We start from the raw sequence: 26,906 nt of genomic DNA, 5'->3' as shown, positions 1-26,906 counted from the left end.
TAATTAAATCTATATCACCTGCTTCTTCAGTTGAACCCTGGATTATACTCTGTGTGTATCACTTGGTACCCAAAACAGCTTACCAGAAACATTGGTTTGTCCATTTGGCACATCTCATGTCTCCAGAAACATTGATTCATCCTCTGATACGGAGATGTTTAAATCTGGGTATATTGGGTATAAGTATGATACAATTACTCAGCTCCCACAAAGATGGCCAGGGTTGAAGATTTATCAGAAAATGATTTATGACGCTATTGTTAGAATTCTGGGGCACCTCAGTCAGCTAGACTCTGTAGGTATTTCAAATGAAGAGTGGGGCATTTTAACTTTAACTTGGCTTTGCCATCTGCAGCTGCTTAATACTGACAAGAATGAACAACTTGGAAAGCAGGTAACTGACTTTGTGGGGTTTGGAAAGAAGAATCATGGGTGTGAGAATGTGTAAGGAAGCTGGTTAGGTAGTTCAGATGTCCAGAGTCTGGAACTGGTGAAGATACTTCATATTTCTATGTCTCTGTTATGTATTACACACTTGCTTGTGGCCAAGTGTATCTTATTTGATTTAATCCTCACTGCATTCTTATTAGGGATGCATTGTTTTCCCTTAGTAGGGTTGAAATAAATGAGTCTTAGATGTCTCTTTCTTAAGATTACACATCTAGTAATGATCGGCCAGGATTCAGACATACAGTCACTCGTTCTTTGTGAACTCCATATATGTGAATTCACCTACTCACTAAAAATTATTTACAGCTCCAGAAGTGATACTTATGTTGTTCTCAGGATCATTCATAGGCTTGTGAAGAGTGACGAAAAATACACGTTGTTAGACACACATGTTTCCAGATGAGGTAAAACAAGGCAATGTTTTGCCTTTTTGCTTCAGCCCTCATCCTATAAACAAGTGTCCTTTTCATGGTCTATTTAGTAGCACTTTTTTTTTTCAAGTCTGTTCTTTTTATTGGTGACCTCGATGTTTAAAATGGCCCCAAGCATAGTGCTGAAGTGCCATCTAGTGTTCCTAAGTGCAAAAGTCTGTGATGTGCCTCACATAGAAAACACACGTGTTAGATCTAAGCTTTGTTCAGACATGAGTCACAGTGCTGTTGGTCATGAATTTAATGGCCATGAATTCATTGTAATGAACCAACAATATATATTCAATAAGATGTCTTTAAACAGAAACACACATAAAACAAGTTTATGTACCGATCAGCTGATGAAAATGTACCTTGCAGGCACCTAACCCTGTACATTTCCTAGGAGCGATGGCTGAGTATTCTCTTGTTCAGTGTCCATGGTGACTTGATAGGATGTAATTATTGAAGATAGTGAGAATTGACTGTCTCCGTGTTGGGCTCTAAAGACTGCCCTCTAATTCATATCACAAGGATTAGAACTGGGAACCAAAGAGCTGGTAACTCTATCTTCTTACCTGCTTTAGGAATGAAGGAGACTGTAGCCTGAAAGCCCCTGAAGGTCCCATTTTCATCCGATTGGAAGCTGATGAGCATGATGCTGGAGGGGCTCAGCACAGGGGTGGGGACATCATAGCCACACACCCGAGCTTGTTGAAGGCCAGCCCAGGCAAGACATTGTCCAGCACCCAGCAGATATCCATGGCATTGGAGAGAAGAAAAAAGAAAATTGTCCTTCAGGTAATTGTTGAGAAATACGCTTTTCACAATTCATTTTCAAAATGAAGGCGGCTCACTCCTTAAACAGGTAATTAACACCAAGACATTTCAATTTGGTTTTCTCTCCCAAACACTCCCATACTCAATGATGTTAAGGGAACTGGTTCTAGCCTCAGGACTTGTTTCAATGGAACTTCCCCCTTCTGACTCCTAGTTTCCTCATGGGCCTTTCACATTTCTGTTTCAGTGGTTCTTTGATTCTCCCTCTTTCTATTCCTGCCCCCATAATGAAGAACACAAAGGAGTGATGGTGAGACCACAGGGAGGGGTGGAGGTGGTGCAGGAAGATGAAGGAAGATTGATCCGTCTCCTTTTTGTTCCCATCTCAAGACTGGGTCCAAACGCAAACCAGAGCGAGCTGAGGCTCAGGGGCCACAAACCTAACCTATTTCCTTCTTCCTTTCTACATCACTGTGCACTGTCACATAGTCGGAAGTGCAGTCTCCACTTTCTTCTATTTCCAGACTCTGAAATGAAAGCTGAGAAGACGCGAAGTTACATGCAGAGTAAACAATCTGAATGAATTACTTGACTTTGATTCAGCAGAGAAATTTGAATTGCTCAACTTGTTCTAGAGTAAGACCTTAGATGAGAAAGTTAATGGGGTATTCAGGAGTGGGTCAGATTACCAACAAAAGGATTCTATATCACAGGCTCTCTAACTTTTTGAAATAGCTACCAGATATGGCCTGAATCAAAGGGCAGGAAACTGTGCAAATATTTTAGCTTCCTAGCGACTCTAAGAGATTAAAAGAGCTACCGCATGGGGATTTTTTTCCCTGGAAGCAACTAGACACTCAACTCAACTAATTGCATATACACAAAACTGCTTCTCTGGACATCTTAGTGTTGTTCACCTGGTTCCTGATGTTTCATCTTGAACCCCTAGTTCTCCTGAATCAAGACTAAAATTTGTTGTGCCCCTTGGAGACCATGTCTTTCTACCCAGCAGGATATATCTGGCTATTCTTCTCACCTACTCTGTCCTGTTGCCACTAAATTTCCATGCCTCACAGCAAAATTCTGATAAGGCACAGATATGAGTGAGTCTAATTGCTGATATAAAACAAAGTATCATCTGAGCTACTGAAAGCATTTGCATAAGTGGGCTCAGAGTCAAATGTAGCAATCCTCATGAATGTGCATGAAAAAGGAAATCCTTGTATGAGTTAGAGAGAGTTGATTTTGGATACTAAGCTTAAATGTAAACCTCAGCAAAATTCTCAAGTAGATTATTAGGCTATGATGAGTAATGACCTAGAAAACAAAGGTGATCACCTGGAATCAACCTAGGTTCACCAAGAATAAATAATGACAAACTTTTTCTCATAGTTTCTGTAATTGTGATGCTTATTGGTAGCATAATATTTCATTTATCTCTATCCTTGACACCTGCATTTTTTGCTATCTTAAAAACTTGGCAGTGAATATCTTTATGCATTTACTTTTTTTCTTCTCTTGTATAATTCCCTGCATGGGACACTTGTTTTGTGTCAGGAAAAGGGAGAACTATCTAGACAGAAGGAACAGTGTGAAGGAGAAACAAAGAAACAATAAAGAGTGATCTTGGAGCAGTTTAGTGAGCACTAGCCAATTGAATTTGAAGTGAAGAGTGCCGGGAGAGAGGGCAGATGAAATAGGAGTTCCAGTTTTAACACATAGTTTGGTGGGGATTCAATGGGACCCGGACTCTGAGCGAGATGCAGAAAGGACTGTGTGGATAAAACAAAACTGGAGGCAAATAATTACTAATGGTGAAGGTAGACTTGGGGAGGGGGACATGTATCAGAAATAGGATTCATTCAAACATTTATTAAACCCTTACTGGGATACTTTCTGGGAAGGGGCCCTTTTCTCTCCAAGTCAAATGATGAGCATATTGCTATGACTTGTAACACCAATTTCCAAATTACTATCTTAGATGAGTTCTGCAAAATGACGCTGTCACTGGCAGGGTATGAGAACATCACTTCACTGATGCACAACACTCAACCTTTATTTATTGAAGAGATATTTTTCAATCACTTCTGGCTCTGGCATTTTCAGATTTTCAACTAAATTTCCTCTTCTTCCTCCACCTGGAAACATGCTCACAACCTAAATTTTATCCTCCATCACTAACAAATTTTCCTTAATTCTGCTGAAATTTTTGTCCCAACTTTGTTTAGGTTTGAGGAACTTTTAGAAAGAAATCTATACCAACTGCCTCCATATCATCTTTCCCCACTCATTCATAAAACCTGTGTGATCTTCTTTCTGCCATTAACATCTGACTTAACGTGATATTTCAGATACCACCAATCCAAACTCCTCTCAATTGTTTAATTTCCAGTCTAATTATTCTCCCTTTTTATGGAGGTGTGTGGTGGGGACTGGACACCTCAGTTCTCATCTGTTTAAGTTCTAACTTAGTGTGGTATCCAAATGATTGGTCACATCTTTTTGTTTGGTTTGTGTTTTAAGTTAAAGGCTGCATTCTCCAGGCTGTCACAAGAACACACCAATTTGGTTCTCCCACATCTCAGAGCTCTTTCCATCTCTTAAGTACATGAGAACGCTGGGGTCTCATCATCCCTCACTCCTCTCCCCTTTATTTTCTACTCTCCTTTCTCTCCATCTTACACTGTCTTGTTTTCAATTATTATTTTAAGAGAAAGACCTGTAAGAAAACGCCTCATTCCAATCTCACCCTGACTGCAGTCTTTCTTCTACCTCCCTGATGATATCTCTCTGCAGATGATCCATTAGTGTTTAATGGACAAACAAGTAACCACAAACACTGCTAATCAAATGTGGAATAAACTCCATTTCCAGACATTCAAAGGCCTCCATACATTGACTTCCGCCTTGCCTTCCACCGCCCACTCCAGGACACCTTAAGACCCTCTTAAACCAGCGATTCCCTGAGCCTGATCTGCACTGGTTCCTCTAGGCTTGCTCTATCCTCTCTGCTTGAAAGGCTTGGTGATTTTGGCCTGATTGTCCTTGACTTTTGTTATCTATAACTTACAATGTGTTTGTGAGCAGTTTAATAAATAAGGAAGAAATGCTTGTTTCTGGAATAGACTAAGAAAGTCACCAACACAAAGATTTCTTTTTTTTTTTTTTTTTTTTTTTTAAGAGTTTCGCTCTTGTAGCCCAGGCTGGAGTGCAGTGGCACAATCTCGGCTCACTGCAACCTCCATCTCCCAGGTTCAAGCAATTCTCCTGCCTCAGCCTCCCGAGTAGCTGGGACTACAGGTGCCCGCCACTGTGCCTGGCTAATTCAATGCAAAGATTAAAGCAGCACTTTTTTTTTTTTTTTAAACAAAAAGTAAAGAGCACAGTGTCATCTACTGGAAAAATGTGTAGTTGCAGGGGAAACTGAGCGGATCCATCATTCAGCAAGTATTTATTGACAGCTTTGTGTGTCAGGTGCCAGGTTCTAGGTACTGCAAATACAGCAGTGAATAAATCAGATAAAACTTCTGACCTCATGGTGCTTATGTTAGCTGTTTTGTGAATTTACCATAGCTAAGTAAGTACAGCCAAAGTCAATACCTTAATTAGGTGATGTTTGGGAGCTTGAAAAATCCAGTCACAGTTAGCCATGTCACTGTAGTTTTCAGGATAGTTTAGACTCTGTATGAGGCCTTCTTCAAAAAGGACAGTTAAGTAACTGCAACCTGAATCTGAAACATAAGAAAAAATCCAAACAGATGGCACCATTCAAATAAAGAAGAATTCTCACTGTTCTCCCTCCTGTCTCCTGAAAATGATGCATACCAATTGCATTTTCAGACATTGCCAACAAGAAAAGAGATAGTGCATGATTCTCCAGAACTCTTCAGGCCCTCTCGACTCACTTGGATGGCAATCACTACGAGCTAGCAGGGTGAACTCAGGGTTGAGGGGGAGACTGCCCCCTGTTCCCTAGTTAGCCTGTGCCCCTCTCCCATGTGGAGCCAGCTGAGCCTTGGGAGAGGCATCCCTGCCTCTCACCTAATTCCTATGGGGCCTAAGCTTCTACAGAAGGTGGGGACAGTACGTAATTAAAAGTAAATGGTTTTACCAGGAATGTAGTTTGGTTTAAGAGCTTTATAGGTAAGATTAAACCCAGCTGCATAATCTGTGGCATCAGAGACGAATTTCAGCCTTAGAGAATTAGAGCCAACAAGAATGGATGAAGGGAGGCTTTCTGCACAAAATTTTCCTGCAGAATGAGAAAAAAAGATTCTTTGTTCAGAATCTAGAAAATAGTCCCCCTTCAGTGATTTAAGAAGAACTGAATTTGCCGTGATATTTCAGGAGTCCAATCCTAAGTTTCTCAGTCTTGTCACAGTTGACATTTTGAGCCAGAACCTTCTTTGTGTTCTTGCTATCCTGCATCTTTTGTAGGATATTTGGTAGCATTCCTGGCCTCTACCAGTGACAATTCCTGCACTTGTGACAACTGAAAAATGCTTCTCAGTCATTGCCAAATGTGTCCATCACCTCCAGCTGAGAAACCACAGAAACGCCATTCCATTTCTGTTTCTTATAAGTAACCTGTCTCCTTCTCATGGTTGTCTATTTGTATTTCCCTTCTTAGCTTGATGAGGCAGGGAAAGGTCATTTTTCACAGCTAGGAAAGCAGTGACCTGTCTGGAGATCCTGAGAGGCCCTGACTATATCTAGAGTTTATTCCTCATGGACACCAGGTCTGGCAAATGAGCCTAGGAAGCCTGGTTTGATGGGAAGCAGATTTGCCCTGTGACCTTGCAGCCATCATCCAGGCTCAGATTTGGTTCCTTCCCACTCCCAATTCTGAGTCTCAAAGCTGAAGTCAGACAGTGCGGCATTTACAGATGGCTCAGTGCCAGACATAAGATAACGAGGCCTCATTAAGCCCACTTGGCACCAGTTTCCATTTGACACTGTGAAAATCCACTCACCGATGGGTCTGTCTTCTAAAGAATACATTGACAAGTAATTGTGGTGACAAGACTCAACATCTAGGTGGGAAAAACTGAGCAACACATGCATTTCCTCTGGTACCAGCAGGGTCCAGACACACCATCTGTAGGCAGATCATGGAGAGGGTGTTATTTCTAGACAGAAAATGACTATCACAGTCCAATTAGTGGGCACAGCCAGACTGGAGGTGGGAGTAAGGAGGAGTGCAAAGGGGGTTACTCACTGTTTGCTCTCATAATATAGGTGGAGGCTTTCTGGGAAGTGCAGCTCCCCCTCAGCCCCGCTGACTGTGACATCCTGCTCACTGCACCTGGCTGGGAGGAAAAGCCAGGAGAGTCAGGGTTAGCTGTGCCAGCTAACCACAACAGCCCCTCCCTCTAGAAGCTGCAAACACCATAGCCTCCTGGTTCTTCTTGATGTACTCTTTGTTCTTCATGAAATCTTCTCCTGTCTTTACTTCTATGATGCCTTTTTGATTCCTTTTAGATCCTGCTTAACCTTGAAATTCTATGATTGGTTTTCTTTCCTTAACTCTTCTTTCTTTTTATTTTTGAGGCAGGGCCTCAGTCTCTCACCCAGGGTGGAGTACAGTGGCATGATCACAGCTCACTGCAACCTCAACCTCCCAGGCTCAGGCAGTCCTCCTGCTTCAGCCTCTCGAGTAGCTGAGACCACAGACTCACACCACCACACCTGGCTAATTTTTTTGAAGAAATTATTCGTGAGACGGAGTCTCGCTTTGTTGCCTAGGCTGGGTCTTGAACTCCTGGACTCAAGCGATCCTCCCACCTGGGCCTCCCAAATTGCTGTGATTACAGGCATGAGCCACCTCTGGCCCTTTACTCTTCTTTTGCTGACCTCATGCTTTATTCTATAAGTGCAGGTATTTCCCAGGTTCTAGCCTTCATCCTCATATGCTCTCTCTCTGTGATCCCTTGGACCAGTTTCATTCATACACTCCGTTTCAGATGTCATCTCTACATTTCTGAACTTCAGACCTGATTTTTTATGACGGTTTCTTAGATGTCTCCCTCAGAACTCAATATGCTACAAATAGAATTCCTTGGGTCAGCAAAACTGCCCCCACTTCTGATTTTATTATTGTTGTGCACCCTTTTCTTAGTCTCTAGTGCTCAAAACTTTGATACTATCTTCTCCTCCTCCTTCTTCCTTACAACCTTTCATCTAATTGGCTCCCAATCCTCATTTCTTGTTTCTATTCCTTCCTTTTCATTCTGTGGACATTGCCTTGGTTCAAGCCTTCATTTGTTGTCTCTCAAACTAATGCAGAATTTCATACGTCCATGCATTCGTCCCCTCACAACCCATCCCCTACATGCTGTTCTTATGCTATTATAGTTCAAATCTGCTTATCTAATTAATCAGCTTTCTATTACTCAATCATATCCAAACTTTTTTGGCTGGCATTTTAAGTTTCCATAGTTTGATCTCAAGTTATGTTTCTATTCTTCTCCCTTATAAATCCTCATCACATGCCCTATGCTTTTGTTGCTTTAGCTGATTTATGCCCTATATTTTTTTGTCTTCGTCCTTAAGATCCTTCCTTTAATAAGGATGATTCCTTGAGCTGGAATATTTTTCTTTACCCATATTCCATTTCCACTTGACAAAATCCTACTCCTCCTTCAAGGTGCAGCTTCAAAGATGTCTGTGCATCAGAGCTCCCCTGTGAGTTTATTTGTTTTCAACTAGAAGCAGCTTCTCACTCCTCTGAGCTCTCAGGGTACTATTTTTCTTTTCTTTTCTTTTCTTTTCTTTTTTTTTTTTTTTTTTTTTTTTTTTTTTTTTTTTTTTTTTTTTTTTGAGACGGAGTCTGGCTCTGTCGCCCAGGCTGGAGTGCAGTGGCGGATCTCTGCTCACTGCAAGCTCCGCCTCCCGGGTTCCTGCCATTCTCCTGCCTCAGCCTCCCAAGTAGCTGGGACTACAGGCGCCCGCCACCGCGCCTGGCTAATTTTTTGTATTTTTAGTAGAGACGGGGTTTCACCGTGGTCTCGATCTCCTGACCTTGTAATCCGCCCGCCTCGGCCTCCCAAAGTGCTGGGATTACAGGCGTGAGCCACCGCGCCCAGCTCAGGGTACTATTTTTCTATATTGCTCTTTGTAGATCTTTCCACAGGTTCAAAGAACCACTGATGATTTGAACTAAAATGTCTTAGAGACCATCTGGCCCATACCATTTTCTTTATGGATGAGGGCCAGAGTTAGGAAAAGACTCACCCAAAGTCACAGAGTGAATTCATTGCAGGATCGCAATGGAACAAAGGGGATGAGACCCTATATAAGTAGGGACACTTTCAGGGCAAGGCATGTAGCTTACTGACCACATCTGCACTGCCTTGCCCTGTTTCCCTGAGTCTCTGATTCCAAGCTAGTGTTTGGCAAAGGTTGACTGAATTGGGACAGAGCTCTGGATTGCTAAGAAATGAAATGGGAGGGCAACTGGGGCTTCTGCCGGGCATGGGCTTGCCTGGACTGGCTGGGAATGGCTGTAGGTGCTCCAGGTGGTAGTTTTAGACCTACTGAGCATGGAGCGCTCTTGGAGAGGAAGACTTTAGGAACTGACATTCAGAAGTGCTACATGTTAATTTGTGCTCCCGATGGAGCAGCCTGCAAGGAATACCCACCTCTGGAGCTCTTTCTCTGATTACCTGGGAAAGAAAAAGAAAGATGCAATTGAAAGCCTGTGGTATCCTGAACAATACTTCAAGAAGTTAGCATCTCCTTGGCGCAGAAGAGATTTTTAAGTCAATATGCAACTAATAAAAATCTAATCTGTGGAAAGAAGGGAAGGGATAAATGGATAAAGTAGGAAAGGGGCTCTGGTGTTTTAAAATGATTTAATTCTCTTTATTGAGTGGGCTAATAAGAAACAGTAATTAACTGGAGATTTCACAGAGCAAGGGGGTCATTTTACATAAGAACAGAGGCTAGAGATGGAAATAATTTGTCCATAACTATAAAAGAGTTGCTGGGTTAAATAGGTAAAACTTTGAGGGCTCAGATACCTGCCACTGTACAATACACTTGAAAACAAACTCAAATTCTTACTAAACTTAATTTAAATTAACTTCTTTAGAAAAGGATAAAGGCCTTTTTGAGGTTGGAAGCCACCAGATAAGAAAACAATTAAGTTGGATTTGGAGGTAGCAAAGAAGTTGCAATGAGCTCACTAGTCAGTCTATCATAAGGGTATACACTTGTCCGTCAATGTTTGTGGGGGGTTGGTTTCAGAACCCTTGCAGATACCAAAAATCTGAGGATGCCCAAATCCTTAAACGGCATAGTATTTGCAGATAACCTAGGCATGTCTTCCCCTATGCAGCACTCTAAATTGTCTCTGGAGTACTTGCGATACCTAAGACAATGAAAATGCTATGTAAGTAGTTGTTATACTGTACTTTTAAAAATTTGTATTGTCATTATTATTGTATTGTTATTTTTATCATTTTATTTTTCTCTAAATATTTTTGATCCACAGTTGGTTGAATCTGCTGATGTGGAACCTGCAGATATGGAGGCCTGGCTGCATGTACATCCTGGCTTTCTCAGACTTACTATACCTGGATCTATGCCAGGGATTCTCAATGTGGGTACTATTAACCTTTTGGGTGGGATCATTCTTTGTTGTGGGAGGCTGTCCTGTACTTTGTAGGATGTTTAGCAGCATCCAAGGCCCCTATCCACTGGACACCAGAGCCACTCCTCAGCCCTGCCAGTTGTGACAATAAAAATGTCTCCTGATACTGTCCCTGGGGGCAAAATTGCCCCTGGTTGATAACTACTGATCTGTTATAGTTTGCTGGATTTTGTTGAGAAGTAAGTGGTGAAAGCATATGATCAACTGAGATAGTTTCGATTAAAGGCCAGTTTGAGAAAGTCTAGGATAGATGGATTCATTTTTCATTGAAATTTTGCATGCTGCTCCACATACCATATTTTACTCTTGTTTTATTCAGACTTGGTAAATCTCACAATCCTTGTGTGCTACACTGAGAACAGAGGTAGAGCCTGTCTGTTCAGGTGTTCTGATTTGCCAAGACTCAGATGATGCTCTCTCTGACCCTAGCAGAATGGCAGCTTCTTAACCTTGTGTGATGGCTTAGTTACCAGCTTGGATGTGTTTGTGGATCCAGGGAAGCACTTTACTAAGGTCCGTGAAGATCCCAGGGGATCCTTGATCATTTTTCCTCACATTGTTTCTCCAGCCTCGACCACAGCCCAAACCCCAGGAAGTCACACCAGCCAGAGTCCAGGCCCCCTTTTTATTCCGGCACATGAGTGAACCTCCTGAATCTCCCTGCAGAGGGAAAAAGCCTCTGTTAGCACCACTGGCAGTGTCTATGCCCCAAAGTGCTCACTTTTTCCTCACAACGATGCTGGAGGAGGATCAATGTCATTTCTTCACTTCTAATAATTTAGACTCAGGGTCCTGTGTCTGAAGATCCCAGCACAATTCCCATATGATCCTCAAATATCACTGGAACCCAACAATCCCACCTCCCTTTTCCTCATGGATGGCTTTCATCAAAGTAGCAGACTTTCTTCTTTCTCTTATCTCACGCTGCAGACTCAGAGAAGTCTTGGCCAGCAGTGAGACTGACTTCAGGCCTTGGTTAGTAGGAAGAATGGAGGCAAACTGTAAAGTTTCCAACGTCCACAAACTGGAAACTTCTAAATAGAAAAGAGTCAGCCATCCTTCAGGAATGGGAGAACCCTGAGTTCATTCTTGGCATTATCTCTGTTATTTGGTCTTTTGGAAAAAGCAGAAGACTTCTTTTAAATCACACTTCCTGCTAAAAACAGATTGTTTCCACTGTCCCTTTATTTTGACCTAACCTCCCTTGGTACTCCTAACCCTTCTTTCCAGATTCCTGCCTTACCTGGGATCAGTCTTCCTGCAGCCTGATTAGGGAAATGATTTGGATCTACCATTTTTCTCGTACTCTTAACTATTTGACCCCTATAGCTTCTTCAAGACTATTCTTTATTCTACCTCTCCAATATACTTTCTAATTAAATTAAATTTCACTGAAATTTAAGAAAACTAGAAGAAAACAAAACCAAGGGAAGCCTTGCCTGGGGCCTGACAGCCCCACAGCTCCCACCCACCTGACATGCGTCTCTCCCTCCATCAGGAAAGCCTGTGCAAAGAAAGGTCTTCCCACTGATGGGCCTCTTTAGTGTTAACAGAGCTGCCACACACTCTTCCCAGGTCAAAATAGGCAGATTCACTTCCTGCAAGACTTGTGAGAGGACGCCATCTGAAAAACATAGAGATGGAAGCCCCAGCAGGAACTCTTTCACCCTTTCTGAGTTGAAGATGCATCATTTGTGTTTGTGTCACTTGGAAAGACTTGAATTTCTAAGTACAATGTGGCATTCTCTATCTTTAAAAATGTATGCACAATTGTCTTTAAAAAATTGATTAAAAATTCCATTTTCTGATTACCCATCAGAAAGTTCTGACCTCTGCCTAAGAGGAATGGCACACAAGTTCTTACCTTCAGTTAAGCGGCCCCAGCCTGCAGTTGTACAAGTAAAACCAGCCTCAAATTGCTCCCGCAGCTCTGGAAGACATATGGGTCCCACAAAATGGTCTGAAGAAAAGAGCAAGGTAGGGCTTGTCTTATTCATGGAGGAGAGGACACTATAAAGCCACTTACCAGTTGGTATCCAGGTGGTCCCCTAAAGACCTCATAAGAGTTGTGATAGCTTTGCCTGGCACCTCCAGGGGTTACTTGTCAGATCAAGAAAACCCTCTCCTGACTCCATGTAATGCTATCTCCAGAACCACAAGCAAAAAGAGTTTCAGGTAGGACCCCCAAGCCCAAATCCCTGTCTCAAAGTGCATGACCCAGAACATACACTGCAGAAAATGTGCTATGGCACAGAGGTTATAGAGAATTTGGGGTAGACAATTCAACACGATCCTCAAATGTTTACCAAATTGGAAGGCTCCAGCCATCTTTAAAAGGGCAATATCATAGTCCATTGGTTTCTTGGTGGAGAAATGTGGATGTATGATGACAGTTTCAATAGTGAGAGTTTGCTCTCCCGGCTCTATCTGGCTTAAGTCATATTCTCCAGCAGTAACATTCAAAGTTGACACAATGTTTCTATGGAAAGCAAACAGTAAAATGAATGAATTTCATTGTGCTTCTGAATACAGTTGCAATGGTTGACACACTGGCTTCTTTAAAATGATATGGATAAATAATATGGGGTGTAAGGCTGCTGAGCAGAGAAAGTGAGAATAATTCCAGCACTGTTAGAAAAAAATTCAGAGATTCCAACTTCCAGTAGAGGACTAGTGAAGAGTGGGTTCATATAGAGCCAAGGATATGATGAATTTAATACTTTGCAATGTTATTTGAAAATATCTAGAGAGGCACATACATTGTAGTTCAGGTCTCTACAGCTATAGGGGAGTTTATTCAGCTACCCTGGGAGGTTGACCTGACCTAATATCAGTGAGATCCTTCTGGAATGATTTGTGATTCCCAGTAAGTATGCTACTTCAATGTCAGAGATCCTATGCTTAGTGTATATTATAAAGCACAGACTGTGTTATAACTAATGTTATCTGAAAGGAACTTGGTGGGATGCATTAAGATAGATAGAGACTTCAGCCTGCCATCGTTTGAGACCCTTCATTCCCAGAAGTGATGCTTCTATACAAAATCGAAAAAGGCATGTTTTCTCTGGGTATACTTCCCTGACTCTTGGCCAAATTAGGTACCTAACTTATCACATAATGTCTCTCTTACCTACCACTTGCCACATTGCTGTGAGATGATCGGTTGACTCTTTTTAAAAGAAAAGTCAAGTCTCTGGGGGCAGAAATCATGTCTTAGTCATTTTGGTATCTTTGGTATCTAGCACAAAGTAACCATCCAGGAAATGTTTGCAGACTTGAAATGAAAGAATGACTATATGGGAACATGATCTTGATTACAGCCTAGTACATGCCCAGAACATAGCCAATAATAGGATATTTGGATAACACAAGAAAGTGGGTAAAGGGAAGTTGTTGGGTTGAATCCCAGAGAGGCAGGATCAATGGGAAAGAAGACAGGGAGCCTACTTTCTATTTTACTGGACCCCCTTTGTTTTCTTTTATCCATTTCTTCAGATGCATAATGAACTAGATATTTTTTCACTGAAATTTAAGAAAACTGGAAGAGAACTCTCACAAATCCTTCTTTATAATGCTCTTTTTTTCTGATTTGGATACTATTATTAACTTCCAGTTATTTTAAGTAAAAACGAATTTTGCCTCTGAAAAGAATATGTGGCCGGGCGTGGTGGCTCAAGCCTGTAATCCCAGCACTTTGGGAGGCCGAGACGGGTGGATCACGAGGTCAGGAGATCGAGACCATCCTGGTGAACACAGTGAAACCCCGTCTCTACTAAAACTACAAAAAACTAGCCGGGCGAGGTGGCGGGCGCCTGTAGTCCCAGCTACTCAGGAGGCTGAGGCAGGAGAATGGCGTGAACCCGGGAGGCGGAGCTTGCAGTGAGCTGAGATCAGGCCACTGCACTCCAGCCTGGGCGACAGAGCGAGACTCCGTCTCAAAAAAAAAAAAAAAAAAAAAAAAAAAAAAGAAAAGAATATGTGTCATTGACCAAGTGCCACCTGACAATGTCACCCAGCCCCATTTGTGTCATGCAATTAGGATGTTCCTCTATTAAAGCAGTACTCACCCATCACACAGGTCCATGTCTTAATAGAGCTATTGCTGATAATTCCAAAGGAGAGGAAATGGTGGTCTGATCTTCACCCATGGGCTAGGCCTTTCTTACCTGTTTGCAACGCAGTGAGCCGCCGTGATCACCCACTGTGGCGAGACTATGCTTCCTCCACAAATATGCTTCTGTCTTTGTTTCAGAGACACCTAAAATGCAAATACCTTAAATGAAAGCAAGTTCATGCTCTGGGATCCCCCTAAACATGGTGATGAAGCCTATTCTCAAAACCAGACTCAGATATCTCACTCGTAAATATCAAGAATCATGAACTGTGAGAACATAAAGTTCACACACTACCGCTCAGAAAGAAGAGTGGTGCTGGCAACCCTGGTCTAGATGAGAGGTAGTTAATTTGAGATGATTGGCTGTAAGTATGTGTCAACAGAGGTAGTAGTTAGAAGTGTTGGGATGTATTTACTTATTTTTATAACACTGTTGACGCAGACCTGTTGCTCTAACAATATGAACAGTGTCTGTGAATGAAGACAAAAAAGTATAAGATATAGCAGAGTCTAGCTGAAGAGGTTTGGAAGAAAGGCAAGGTGAGGGCTGGGGAGCCTTTCAACACATGCTCCAATTTCTCTAAGCCTCTTAGGAAAATTGTTTGGATCTACCACTTTTCTCATACTCCTAACTCTTTGACTCCTATAGCTTCTTCAAGCCTCTTCTTTATCCTACCGCTCCAATATACATTCTAATTTTTGCTTATCCTATTTGCGATATTTGACTTGATTCTAAAATGATTTACTATATACAAGTAAATACTTTTTCTTATGACATTCATCACATGCCATGATGACTATTCTGTGTCTTTCAACCCAACTAGGCTGTAGGCTCCTCAAAGATATACACTTAACCTTAGAAATATCTATAACCATAAAATCTAGCACAGTTCCTGATGCATAGAAGTCCTTGAGACTCACTTGCCAGGGATAGGAACCCTTCTCCACTTGGCTTCCTCCAAGAATGCGACTGAAAATGTTAAAATAATTCCAAGGCTGTACCTTAACCAGACTCCGCCCACAACTGGGAGCTGAGAAAAAAACGAAACAAACATTAAATGATTAGATAGCTTCTAGGATTGAGGTAATATCTTCACTATTTCACCCATGAAACTGAGTCTGAGACTATAGTGTATGGTGCCCAGCACACAGTCAGATATCAATAAATCTTTATTGGATTTAATTCTTTTGAGGAATGGAAAGTGACAGGTTATTTAAGGAGAGTGGAGTGAAGTGTCCTGATTCACAAGTCGGTACTTGGATAGAGGTTTGCTAAGTAATAGAAGAAAAACCTCTTTTCTCTTTATGTAAAATATTTTATCCCTGAAAGAGTTGTTTTTATTTCTTTGCCCTCAATGGGTTTTCTGACTCCTCAGCCAAGGGATAGGCTAGATTAAGGATGTTTACCACCACCTGGTAACTCAAGGATGGCACATCTTCTGTCGCTCCTGGAGGTCATCCTTTTCCATATTTCGAAGGAGGATTAGAACTAGCCTTGCCTCATAATCACCATGCTTCACTGCCTACCTAAGTTCTGTAATTCTTATTCCTAAGCTTGCAGATCACCTCAACTAGGAAGTCTTCCTTGATTTCCTCAAAGTGGGGTTGCCTCTCCCCTGTGTTCTGTAGCATGCTTTCTTCACCCCTTTTATAGTTGTCATGCAGAATTGTGATAATGAATTATTTGCCTCCATCATTGGACGATGAACTACTCGAGGGAAAAAAACATTGCCTTATTCACCTCTGCATTTCTAAGGTTTAGCTTAATTCTTGGCATAAGTAAGCACTTAGAAACACTGGGTGGACGAACAAATGATTTTTCTTGAGAACACATCCTTAAGAGCATAGCTATTTAGATCAACATGTTAAAGTATTCAAAGCTCTTTCATACAGCTTCACGTTTAATGCCACTCTATGCCTATAAATGAAACACTGTTATCCCCACATTGCAGATGAGAAAACTAAGAATCAAGGAGATGCACAGCTGAATAATGGCAGAGCATGAATGTAACAATAAGTGTTTTGATCCTGAACCCAATGCCAGGATGACATTGGATCAAAAGCTTATTTTCTAACTGTTTCAGTCAAATGAGTCATAAATACTTTAAATACAAAATTTACAATTTCCAGAATTCACTAAAGTCAGAAAACATGTTGATTCTCAGGGCTGGCACAAGTCTGACCAAGGAGAAGTCTGCCAAGAACTGTTTTCAGTTTAAGTTAGTTGAAAGGGAAAAAAAGACCATTTACAATATACTACAGTGAACATACTTCATATTTCTCAGCAAGATGATTTTGCAAAAGATTAAAAATGCTTCCAAATCCATGCTGATTTCCAGACTTTGCTCTATGAATGAAGATGGGATTATGTAATGGGTCCAAGTAAGTGAACAATCTCAGTTCACTTAGGGAAACTAAGTGAAGAAAACAGGGATTGTTCACTTAATTGGATACATTAGTTGCGTTCTATAAATGTTTCACCCTGTGTCCTATGCTGATTGCAGGAGATAAGTCCGAAATAATTGTTTAAAAACAATTAGATAACCAAAATATATTTGCTTCTCCTATTTTCCCAAAGAAACATGGAGTGGAGTTGTGATGTCCATTGTCATCAAAGTTTCAGACAAAGGTAATTATAGAGTTCATTTGAAACTTACCTTTGGGGAGCAAAAGAGTTGCAGATTTACCTTGTTTGAAAAAGACTATTCCTAGTAGTAAAATCAGCTTGTTCCTGCTTATAAGCATTTTGAGACTCACAGTTTTCCCCTGAAATTTTAGAAAGACGACAGCAAAGAAAAATAGGAAGCCTTGGGAGACCAGCAATAAGCCAATTTAAAACAAGTTTATTCATTAACCAAGACTTGGTATATCAAGCATGTCCATCTGATGTTTCTGAATGTAGTGTTTCGCAAAGATCTTTTGCAAGATGTGGAGAAACAACCACAGAAGCAAAATCTTGATCAAACAATATTACATATCCTATTACACCTACATCAATTAGTTGATTCCTCCAGAGTGTATCTGGCTAGCAAAGTGGTTAGCATGTAAGGTTTGCATTTGCGAACATTACTTGCTCCTTTGTAGAGCTTACTACTTTCTATAAAAGGATTGACTATCAAAGTTGTCCTTGTTTACAAGGGTACACGTCCCTACTTTTTTGCAAACGACCCATCCAAATGTATATAATTTTTTTTGGTTAGAGTCGGAGTTTCATCATGTTGCCCAGGCTGATCTCAAATTCCTGGGCTCAAGGGATCTGCCTGCCTCATCCTCCCAAAGGTCTGGGATTACAAGTGTAAGCCACCACGCCCTGCCAATATTCTAAAATATTTTTATTTATCTTATTTTGCAAATGTAACTATGTGATTATTATAAACATATGTTGGTGAAGGAGAGAAGTGGAAAGATACTTGGGTGTCACACTGAGGAAGCCCTGCTATTAGAAAGTCATCTAGGATACTGTCCATTGGGGCATTTGTGACTCTGCATTCCCCTATCATTTTTGTATTTATAGAAGGAAAACACTAAATCTCCTTTACTTCTATGCTTGGTAGATGTTTGAGGAAGTAAAGTGGCTATGATGACCTGTACATCCTCCTCTTTCCTCAATGAGTTTTGGGCACATGGTCAGTGTGTGAGAAATATTTGTAGGATTGTCAATGCCATCTATGACCACATAGAAATATAACATTTTTCTGTCAACTTTTATAAGTTACCCACTAAAAATAACAAATGTCAACCCAAAAACTCTTAATTTCCTTTTGGCAACTTTTGTCTTTGTACAAAAAAAAGTATGAAAATACAACACATACAGATAATATAAATGCAAAACAGAGAAGTTGTAAAACCTAACATTTGTAAGCACTACATGTTTAGGTACACTAATCTAGACTGTAGCCTTATGGAAAGAAACGAAACTCAAACCTCTATTGAGGCTTTGTCTACAACTACTGTAATCCTGATGCCAAGCATTTTTGGCTATTAGTATGGGGTGATAGCCCCAAGAGGTAATCAATCAATGTCTAAGCCCTAAACAAAGTCTCAATCTTCCTTTGACAGCAAGCTCTCTTTAGATTGCTATTGTGTTTTATCAATCACTTTTAAGAGCAACTTGACTAGGAATATGACCTTTCTGATCCCAAATTCACTATATTCTGTCTAAAAGTTGGTACTGCTAATGTCAAAAGTGCAGAAAGACCTAGCGTGGGCCTAGGATGCACCAAACTTGACAAGCCTAAAGTAGGCACATAGCATAGGACAATAAAATTTGACTCTATACTGAAAAAATGATGAGTTTTCCTCTGTAATGTGGGAGTGGAGCATTTTTATTGATTGTCACACAGAAATATGATGAGCTCTTGCTTACTCCTTAATTTCAGGAGAGGATATTTGCTTCAAGCTCTTGCATCACCACAACTGTCAATACACATCAACACACTCTTCACCACATGAAGCTGGTCATTAAGAGTTTGTTACTTTCATCTCTTAAGGGGCTAAAATGTGGCCCCCTTGCTGTTAAAATATTTGCTCTTCATAGGTGGTGCAGCAGGTTCTAAGACACTATGTTTTTGTAAGGCCAGCTATTCAACCCTCCCAGAGTTTGGATAGGAACTATAATAACTGTACATTGTAGTTACTCACAGAGAGGACTATATTAAAGTGTTGCTTGGCATGGTAGTATAAAATCAATTTTTTATACATGAAACTATTAAATCTTTTAAAGGGGAAAAAAATCTCTCTTGGGAATTTTGGACCAAAGTCTGCACCAAACACGGATTTGGGATTCAAATATATTGTTTTCTCTGTCTGTATATCCCCAAGTTGAGAAATTAGTATCAAAATTTATCCTGAAAGCAAAACTCTCTGTCTTCACAGATGATATGATTCTATACCTAGAAAATCCCAGGTCTACCTGTTTCATTTAGTTGTTATGTCTTCTGTTTTTCTTAAAACCATAACTTTCTTTTCTCTTTTTATTTGTGCAATTATTTTTGTTGAAAGAATTGGTTATTTAGTCCTTTAGCATTTTCTACATTCTGTATTTTACTGATTGCAGAGCTGTGACTTTAATGTGTTCCTATAACCCTGTGATATAATCCATAGCTAATGATTATAACTTCTGTATTGTACCTTCCAATGAAAAGAGAATGACTACAGTATGAGGAATTCCCTCTCTCTTTTTTCAGATTTTCCCATCAAAACCTTTCACCTTCTGACAGACCTCAGAACACCTCCAACTTTGTTGCTGTGTCTTCCTGGATCAATCCTCACATTTGAGGTTCAAAAAACCTTCATAATTTTTTTTCTGTGTTGACAGCCTCAATTTTGATCAACAGTGCCATAAACACTCACCACCAGGAATATTCTCAGCCACCCCCAGGGGCTCAGAGAAAGTAACAGAATGTACTGTCTGGTAGACAGTCCCAGGAACTGGGTTTCTCGACCTGTCTGCTTCTCATTCTCCCTGAAGTTTCCAGCCACCTGGAATTGCCCTGCTCCATGGGCCCAAATGTCCCCTCACATCTCCCTCCCAGGGGAAAACACCAACTGGTTCTTACTTGGAATAAATTGGAGTGGGTCTACTCCAGAACTTTTTCAGCAGTTTTCTCCTAACGGGGATGTGAGGTTGTGGTTCTTTCCTTAATTGAATTCCATCTACTTTTTAATCTTTCTAGGAATATTCATAATTTGGGACCACTAAAAGTGCTTTCCTTTTTCAGGTTTTCCAGCACTGCTATGAGTTCATTTATTTAATACATTCTTCTTATCATAAATTTGGAGCAGGAGCAGGACACACCGTATGTTCTCAGGCTGCCCACTTAATCCAATCCCTAAGTGGGAATCACTGAATCCTCCTTTATAAAAACCTGCATATTCCCTGTTGCAACTAATAGATGACACTAAAGGCAAACGCAAGGTAAGTTGAAGTGTAAAATAATTAAGAACAATATGAGAATGCCTCAAGGATAATCAAACACAATAAGGGTATTTTTTAAAAATAAATTTTAAAAGGGAAGAGATGATTTGGAACTGAGGGATGCTGTGAATTGTGCAAAGGAAGGAGCACCTTGCCCCTTCTCACCATTTGAGTCTTAGAATAGAAATGAGAGTACTCCAGAAAGAAGTTTAGTTATACCCAGGAATTTCAGGAATACTGGGGTAAGGAAGAGTGGGGAAGTTCCTATACATACTAAGCACAGGAGATAGATAGCAAAGAAACAAACTTAAGCAAAAGTGAGCTGGCCAGGAATGAGAGGGAATAGAAGGAAAATCGTGTAGGGATTTGTCTGAGTCAGTGTCTGCAAAAGCAAAAAAATTCACACACAGGCATGTAGAAAATAGGGGAAAGGAAGCTGTATAGGAGTCTGTTTGGAAGAGTTATAATTAGCTCCCAAATTCTTGGTGAGAACTTGATGTGTTATGCTTCAGCCTCTGTAGCTTGTCTCCAAGATACCAGTTTTTTTGAAGACAAAATTTTCATGGTATGATGGAGAAAGGAAGTTAACAGGAGATGTAGATGAGTGAGAACAGCCAGAAAAAAAGAGGTAGTTTAGGACAATAAAAAAGGTAACTCTTACAATTATGAAGTGGTGAAGGAGGCCAGTTGAGAAGATAAATTTAGCAAATGCATCTTTCTTTCTTTCTTTCTTTTGTGTCAATTTTGAAGCTAGTGATTGGTGGAAGCCAAAAAGAAAAAGACAAAATTGAACCAAATCCTCCGACCTGCCAGAGAAAAATAAAAAGCACGCAGAAAAAGTGACAAGGGCTTAGATGACATGATAGCATCATAGAAAGGGTAGGGCATCAATAATTTTTTAAAAAACCATAAATTGAAATCAAGACTGCAACACTTACTAATAGTGTAGCCTTGGGCAAGTCCGTCAAGCCATTAGATCCTTGTATTCCTCATATGTAAAATACAGATAACAGCATATGGGGTAATTCTTTGGTAGTTAGTGAAATGTTACCCATGGGGACTGTTTAGACTGTGATGTGTTACATGATTTCACAATAACACTAGAAAAATTAATAATCTTCGGAAGATGCATGGGACCAACACTAATGACTATTCAGCAGTCTTTGAAACGATTAATAAAGAAAAATAATCACTGGGTATGGTGGCTCATGCCTATAATCCCAGCACTTTAGGAGGCCGAGGCAGGAGGAATACTTCAGCCCAAGAGTTCAAGACTGCCACCATTGCACTCCAGCCTGGGTGACAGAGATCCTGTCTCAAATAAGTAAATAAATAAACAAACAAACAAATAAATAAATAGAAGAAAAGAAAAAAGAAAATGAATCCAGCATTTATCACAACTTTTCTTTTACTTTTCTTTTTCTCTTTCTTTCTTTCTTTTTTTTTTTTTTTTGAGACAGTGTTTCACTGTTGTTGCCCAGGCTAGAGTTTAATGATGCGATCTTGGCTCACCGCAACCTCCACCTCCCAGGTTCAAGTGATTCTCCTGCCTCAGCCTCCCGAGTAGCTGGGATTACAGGCATGCACCACCACACCTGGCTAATTTTTGTATTTTCACTAGAGATGGGGTTTTGCCATGTTGGCCAGGCTGGTCTCAAGCTCCTGACCTCAGGTGATCCACCCACCTGGTCCTCCCAAAGTGCTGGGATTACAGGAATGAGCCACTGCGCCCGGCCAGTAATTTCCTGAGGATTTCACAAGCAAGATGGGCAATGGTAAGAACAGGATGACAGGTAAAGATATGCTAAGATTCTTAACTAAAGTCAGGATTTATAAACAAATTAATTATAGACACTAGTAGAAAATGTAAACAAAGTGTTAGAACCTTAAGAATTATGACTACTGGAAGAATAGAAATATGATGCATAAATTCCATATGGTTAAAGTAGTAAAAAGAAGATTGATTCAATTTAAAGGAAATAATGATAGGAAAACAAACAACAAAAATAACAGTGACAAAGAAAGCATGGTAAATAGAAAACTAAATTATGCACAATGACAACCATTAAACTTTTTTTAAAAAAACAAAATTAGTTACATTATAATAGATCATGTTATTCATTGTAAAAAAGTTCAATACTATTAACAGTTTAAGGAATGAATAAATTGCTTTCAGATTGTTGCTGGTGGGAAGTAAATTGGCAACGTTACTTTTAAAGGTTTTATTAAAATAAAAAGTGTCATTCACAAGGAAGTCATAGCAGTCTTAAACATTTAAATACCTAATAACACAGTGTTGAAATATTTAAAGAAAAATCTGATAGGAGTATGTGAAACTGAAAAATGTACAATCATAGTGCAAGAGTTTCAGAAATTGATAGATCAAATAAGTAACGAAAAACGTTTGATCTAATAGATTGTTAACATAAAGCACTATGAGTTAAGTTGTGCTAATTTTCTTTGAGGACAGTTTGGCAGAATCTATTAGAACTTAAATTGTGCGAACCTTTTGACCCAGGAATACATCCGAGAGAAATGCTGGTACAATGAAGCATTGGTAGGAGTACAGTTAAGTAAATACTAATGAAATGCTTTCATTAAAAGCCTGAAGGATATTAATACATACATGGAATTATCTAAAAAATATTCTTGAATTATAAAAGCAATTTTAGAACAATATAAATGGTAAAAATCACTTATTAAAAAACACATGGAAGTTAGGAACAAGGAAGAGAGTCTTGGGTTATCTGGAAAGAAAGCACTGGATTAGAGATAAATATAAGGTGGAAAAAGGATGAAGTATCTTTAATAACCAGATCTCTACCTCAAGAGTCCAAGATTTCGGGAAAAAAAAATCTACATAAGTGGGGTATGCCAAAGTTAAATTGAAACATAGGTCACCTTCATGTGGAGAAAAGCATTAAGGCTCTTCATGCAGCTCTCTAAGATGTAACTAATTATAAAAAAAAAAAAACATGAAAATGCTAAAAAACAAAAATAGTTCCTGGAACCTAGTCATAGCTGCTTCTCAGAGATGGCACAGATGAGTACAGCATAGCCTACAATAATTATGTTGACCCAAATCAAGTTTCAAAACTAATTAGATCTATGCAGTTAAAATAACTGTATACAAATAATGAAGAGAATTAATGAAACCCCTGGAATCTTAATGAATTATCTTGGCCAGCATAATTTTGTATGAATACATAAACACACCTAATTGTCTCAATCTTATTGGATTTTCTCCCATTGGATTTTCAATAAGATGTTAACAAACCTGTGCAGGTCTGGTGTTGAGGTACTTTTGGTCTTTTATTCCAAATGGTCCCAAATCCTGCATAGATAAGCCCTGCTGCACAGAGCTGATTCCTGGAGTTTGTCATTATCTTTGGCAGACAACATTCATTATTATTGATATATAAACGTCCTTTGCATTACTAGTAGAAGCTAATAGTTGCAGTTTTAAGTAGATTCTTATTTATGGATTACTCATTCATTGCTATCCATTGCTAGGTGTTTCAACATAAATCGTTTTATTTACAATAGTGGTCATGTGAGATAAATATTATTATTACTGCATCTCAATTTTAAAAATAAGAAAAAATGAGACTCAGAGGGTTATGTAACTTTCCCAAGATCACTTAGTAAGTGACAGAACTGAAATTTATTTATATAAATTTTGGCTGAAATCTTTCTTTTCTTTTTTAATATTTTCTTTTTTTAAAGTTTTTTTTTTTTAACTTTTACTTTAAGTTCAGGGCTATATGTGCAGGTTTGTTGTGTAGGTAAACCTGTGTTATGGGAGTTTGTTATACAGATTATTTCATCACCCAGGTATTAAGCCTGGTATCCATTAGTTATTTTTCCTGCTCCTCTCCCTCCTCTCACCATCCATCCTCCACCCTCCAATAGGCCCCAGTGTGTGTTGTTCCCCTCTATGTGTCCATGTGTTCTTATCATTTAGCTCCACTTATAAATGAGAACATGCAGTATTAGGTTTTCTGTCATGTGTTCATGTGTCCATGTGTTCTTATCATTTAGCTCCCACTTATAAATGAGAACATGCAGTATTTGGTTTTCTGTCCCTGTGTTAGTTTACTAAGAATAATGGCCTCCAGCTCCATCCATGTCCCTGCAAAGAACAAGACTGCATTCTTTTTTATGGCTGCATAGTATTCCATGGTGTATATATACCACATTTTATTTATCCAGTCTATCATTGATGGGCATTTATATTGATTCCATGTCTTTGCAGTTGTGAATAGTGTTGCAATGAACATATGTGTGCACGTATCTTTATAATACAATGATTTATGTTCTCATTACTGGGTATATATCCAAATATATACTTAAACACTATAAGTAGTTGCAGATTAACTGAGCTCCTTCTCTTGATACTGGAAATACCTCAAAACTATAGGTAGTTGCAGATGAGCTCCCTCTCTTTTAAAAAGTTCAAAGGGATGTTGAGACACAATAGAGGGTGGAGACTGGACTGTGAAAACGTAGTTACTTCAATGATTAGTGCTTCCAGTGAGACCAAGTAAATTTTGAATGGACCTGGAGGTGATACTCAGAGTGAGGTGTTTGAAATTGATGTGATGAAGTTGCTAAACTTACTGACAATGACAAAATCTGTTCCATGACCATATGAATGTGTGTGAAGAGTAGAAGCCTTTTCTCTCTTTATGTTTTCTTTGTCTCTTTACCCTTTCCCATTTATAATAGAATTGTCTTAAAAAATTATCTCTACATATATCGAGAACCACATCAGACAGTGTTATAATTTTTGTTATGACAATAAAAAACAATTTAGAAAACTTAAGAGGAGCAGAGAAATGTATTTATCTATATGTTTACATCTCTTGTTTTATTTTCTTCCTTCCTGCTGTGTAAAGATTCCTTCTTTGATTAGTTGTTTTCTGTTTTGAGAACTTTCTTTAGCTATTCTTTTAGGGTAGGTCAGCTGGTGATAAATTGTTAGTTTTCTTTCATCTGAGAATGTCTTATTTCCCTGTAATTCCTGAAAGATACTAGCTAGATAGAGAATTCACACTTGACTGTTTCTTTCCTTTACAAATAAAAAACTTTTATATTGACCTCCGTGGTTCCTAGTGAGGAATCTGCTGTAATTTGAATTGGTTTTCTGCTGTAGGTAAGGTGCCATTTTTTTTTCACTGCTTTCAATTGTTTTTCTTTGTTTCTAATTTTTAGAAATTTGATTATGATGTATTTAAGCATGGATTTCCTTAGGAAATTTGCTGAAAATTTATTAAATGTATGGGTCTTTGCCAAATTTGAAAAATTGCAAGTCATTATTCCTTCAGCTTTCATCATTTTTCTCCTCTTTTTCTGCTGCTTTGATGACATAAATGTTAGATCCTGTATTATACAGGTTGAGTATCCCTAATCCAAAAACCTAAAATCCAAAATACTACAAAATCTGAAACTTTTTCAGTGCTGACATGATACTCAGAAGAAATGCTCGCTGGAGCATTTTGGATTTCAGATTTTCAGATTAGGGATGCTCCATTGGTAAGTATGATGCAAATATTTAAAAATCTGAAAAAATCCAAATGCTGAAACACTTGTGGTCCCAAGCATTTTGAATATGGAATACTCAATCTGCAGTTCCATAGTTCCCTGAGACTCTGTTCATCTTTTTAAAATTTGTTTTCTCTCACTCTTAGAATGGTTTATTTTGTTTGTTATATCTACAAGATTAACGATTCTTTCTTATGTCTCCTCTATTCTACAGTTGTGCCCATTCACTGAGTATTTTTAAATTTTTGAATATATATTTTTCAGTTCTAAATTTCCATTTGCTTCTTTTTTATATGTTTTGACTCTTCGCTGAGACTTCCTATTAAAAATTATTTCAGTCATATTTGTGATTGCTTGTTGAAGCATTTTCAGGTTGCCTGCTTTAAAATCCTGGTCAGATAATCCCAGCATCGCTGTCATCTTGGTGTTTTTGCCCACTGGTTGTTATTTCTCATTCAAGTTGATATTTTCCTCATCTTGAAGTAATCTTGAGTATGATGAGTAATTTTTTTATTGAATCATTGACTTCTGGAGTATTATGTTATGAGATTCTAGATCTGCCTTAAATCTTTTGTTTTAGCTGGCCTCCTATGACACTCCTCTGGTGAGAAAGCAGGGGTGAGTCGGTGGTGAGCGCTGCCTTATTACTATCAGATAGAGATTGAATTCAAGGTCCCCCACAGGGTTTCCACTGGCTATGTGGCCTCAGGGGATGGGGGGCTGGCATATTTTTCAGTACTATAATTTTTATTTAACTATTTAAAATTTTTTTCTCATTCTCTGCTGGAATTCTTATTTGCATCTTTCATCTCCTTGAGTGTAATAAGCACAGTGTTTTAAAAGTCTGTGTCTGATAACTCCAATGTACAGAGTCTTTTAGATTTTTATTTTCTGTGTGTAGGGGGAGGAACTGGTTTTATTAATATAGCCTTATCCCCTTGTGTGTCTGGCTATTTTGATTATGTGCTGCACATTGACTATTAAAACTAAAACTGTAGAAATAATTTTAGGACTGTGATAATGTTATTTATCTAGAAA

At 39.3% G+C, this 26,906-nt stretch overlaps 1 protein-coding gene and 2 long non-coding RNA genes across 3 annotated transcripts in view; 2 read left to right on the top strand and 1 right to left on the bottom strand.

The window, feature by feature from the left end:
- The window catches only part of LOC139357516 (uncharacterized), a 62,734-nt gene that overhangs the window by 4,978 nt on the left and 30,850 nt on the right, over nt 1-26,906 (top strand). Inside the window, exon 2 of the long non-coding RNA XR_011610867.1 lies at nt 1,448-1,661. This is a non-coding gene — a long non-coding RNA (uncharacterized lncRNA). The remainder of the gene's footprint in view (nt 1-1,447; nt 1,662-26,906) is intronic.
- On the bottom strand, nt 115-17,152 carry LOC105488790 (ovochymase 2). Its single transcript, XM_071075143.1, has 15 exons — nt 17,065-17,152; nt 15,329-15,438; nt 14,460-14,551; nt 12,600-12,772; nt 12,158-12,253; nt 11,766-11,917; nt 10,764-10,953; nt 9,281-9,304; nt 6,859-6,949; nt 6,614-6,738; nt 5,752-5,892; nt 5,241-5,371; nt 2,086-2,179; nt 1,439-1,570; nt 115-197 (listed from the first exon to the last, which is right to left on the bottom strand). Exons 1-15 carry the CDS (start codon nt 17,150-17,152, stop codon nt 115-117), a joined length of 1,722 nt encoding a protein of 573 aa, XP_070931244.1.
- On the top strand, nt 13,853-20,989 carry LOC139357517 (uncharacterized). The gene is made up of 3 exons (XR_011610868.1): nt 13,853-14,772; nt 16,986-17,036; nt 20,128-20,989. It is a non-coding gene; the product is annotated as an uncharacterized lncRNA (long non-coding RNA).

The sequence above is a fragment of the Macaca nemestrina genome, chromosome 12 (genome assembly GCF_043159975.1).
Source record: "Macaca nemestrina isolate mMacNem1 chromosome 12, mMacNem.hap1, whole genome shotgun sequence".
Taxonomy (NCBI): Eukaryota; Metazoa; Chordata; class Mammalia; order Primates; family Cercopithecidae; genus Macaca; species Macaca nemestrina.
The sequence above is the reverse complement of the archived record's forward strand: the minus strand, read 5'-3'. Positions and strand labels throughout refer to the sequence as shown.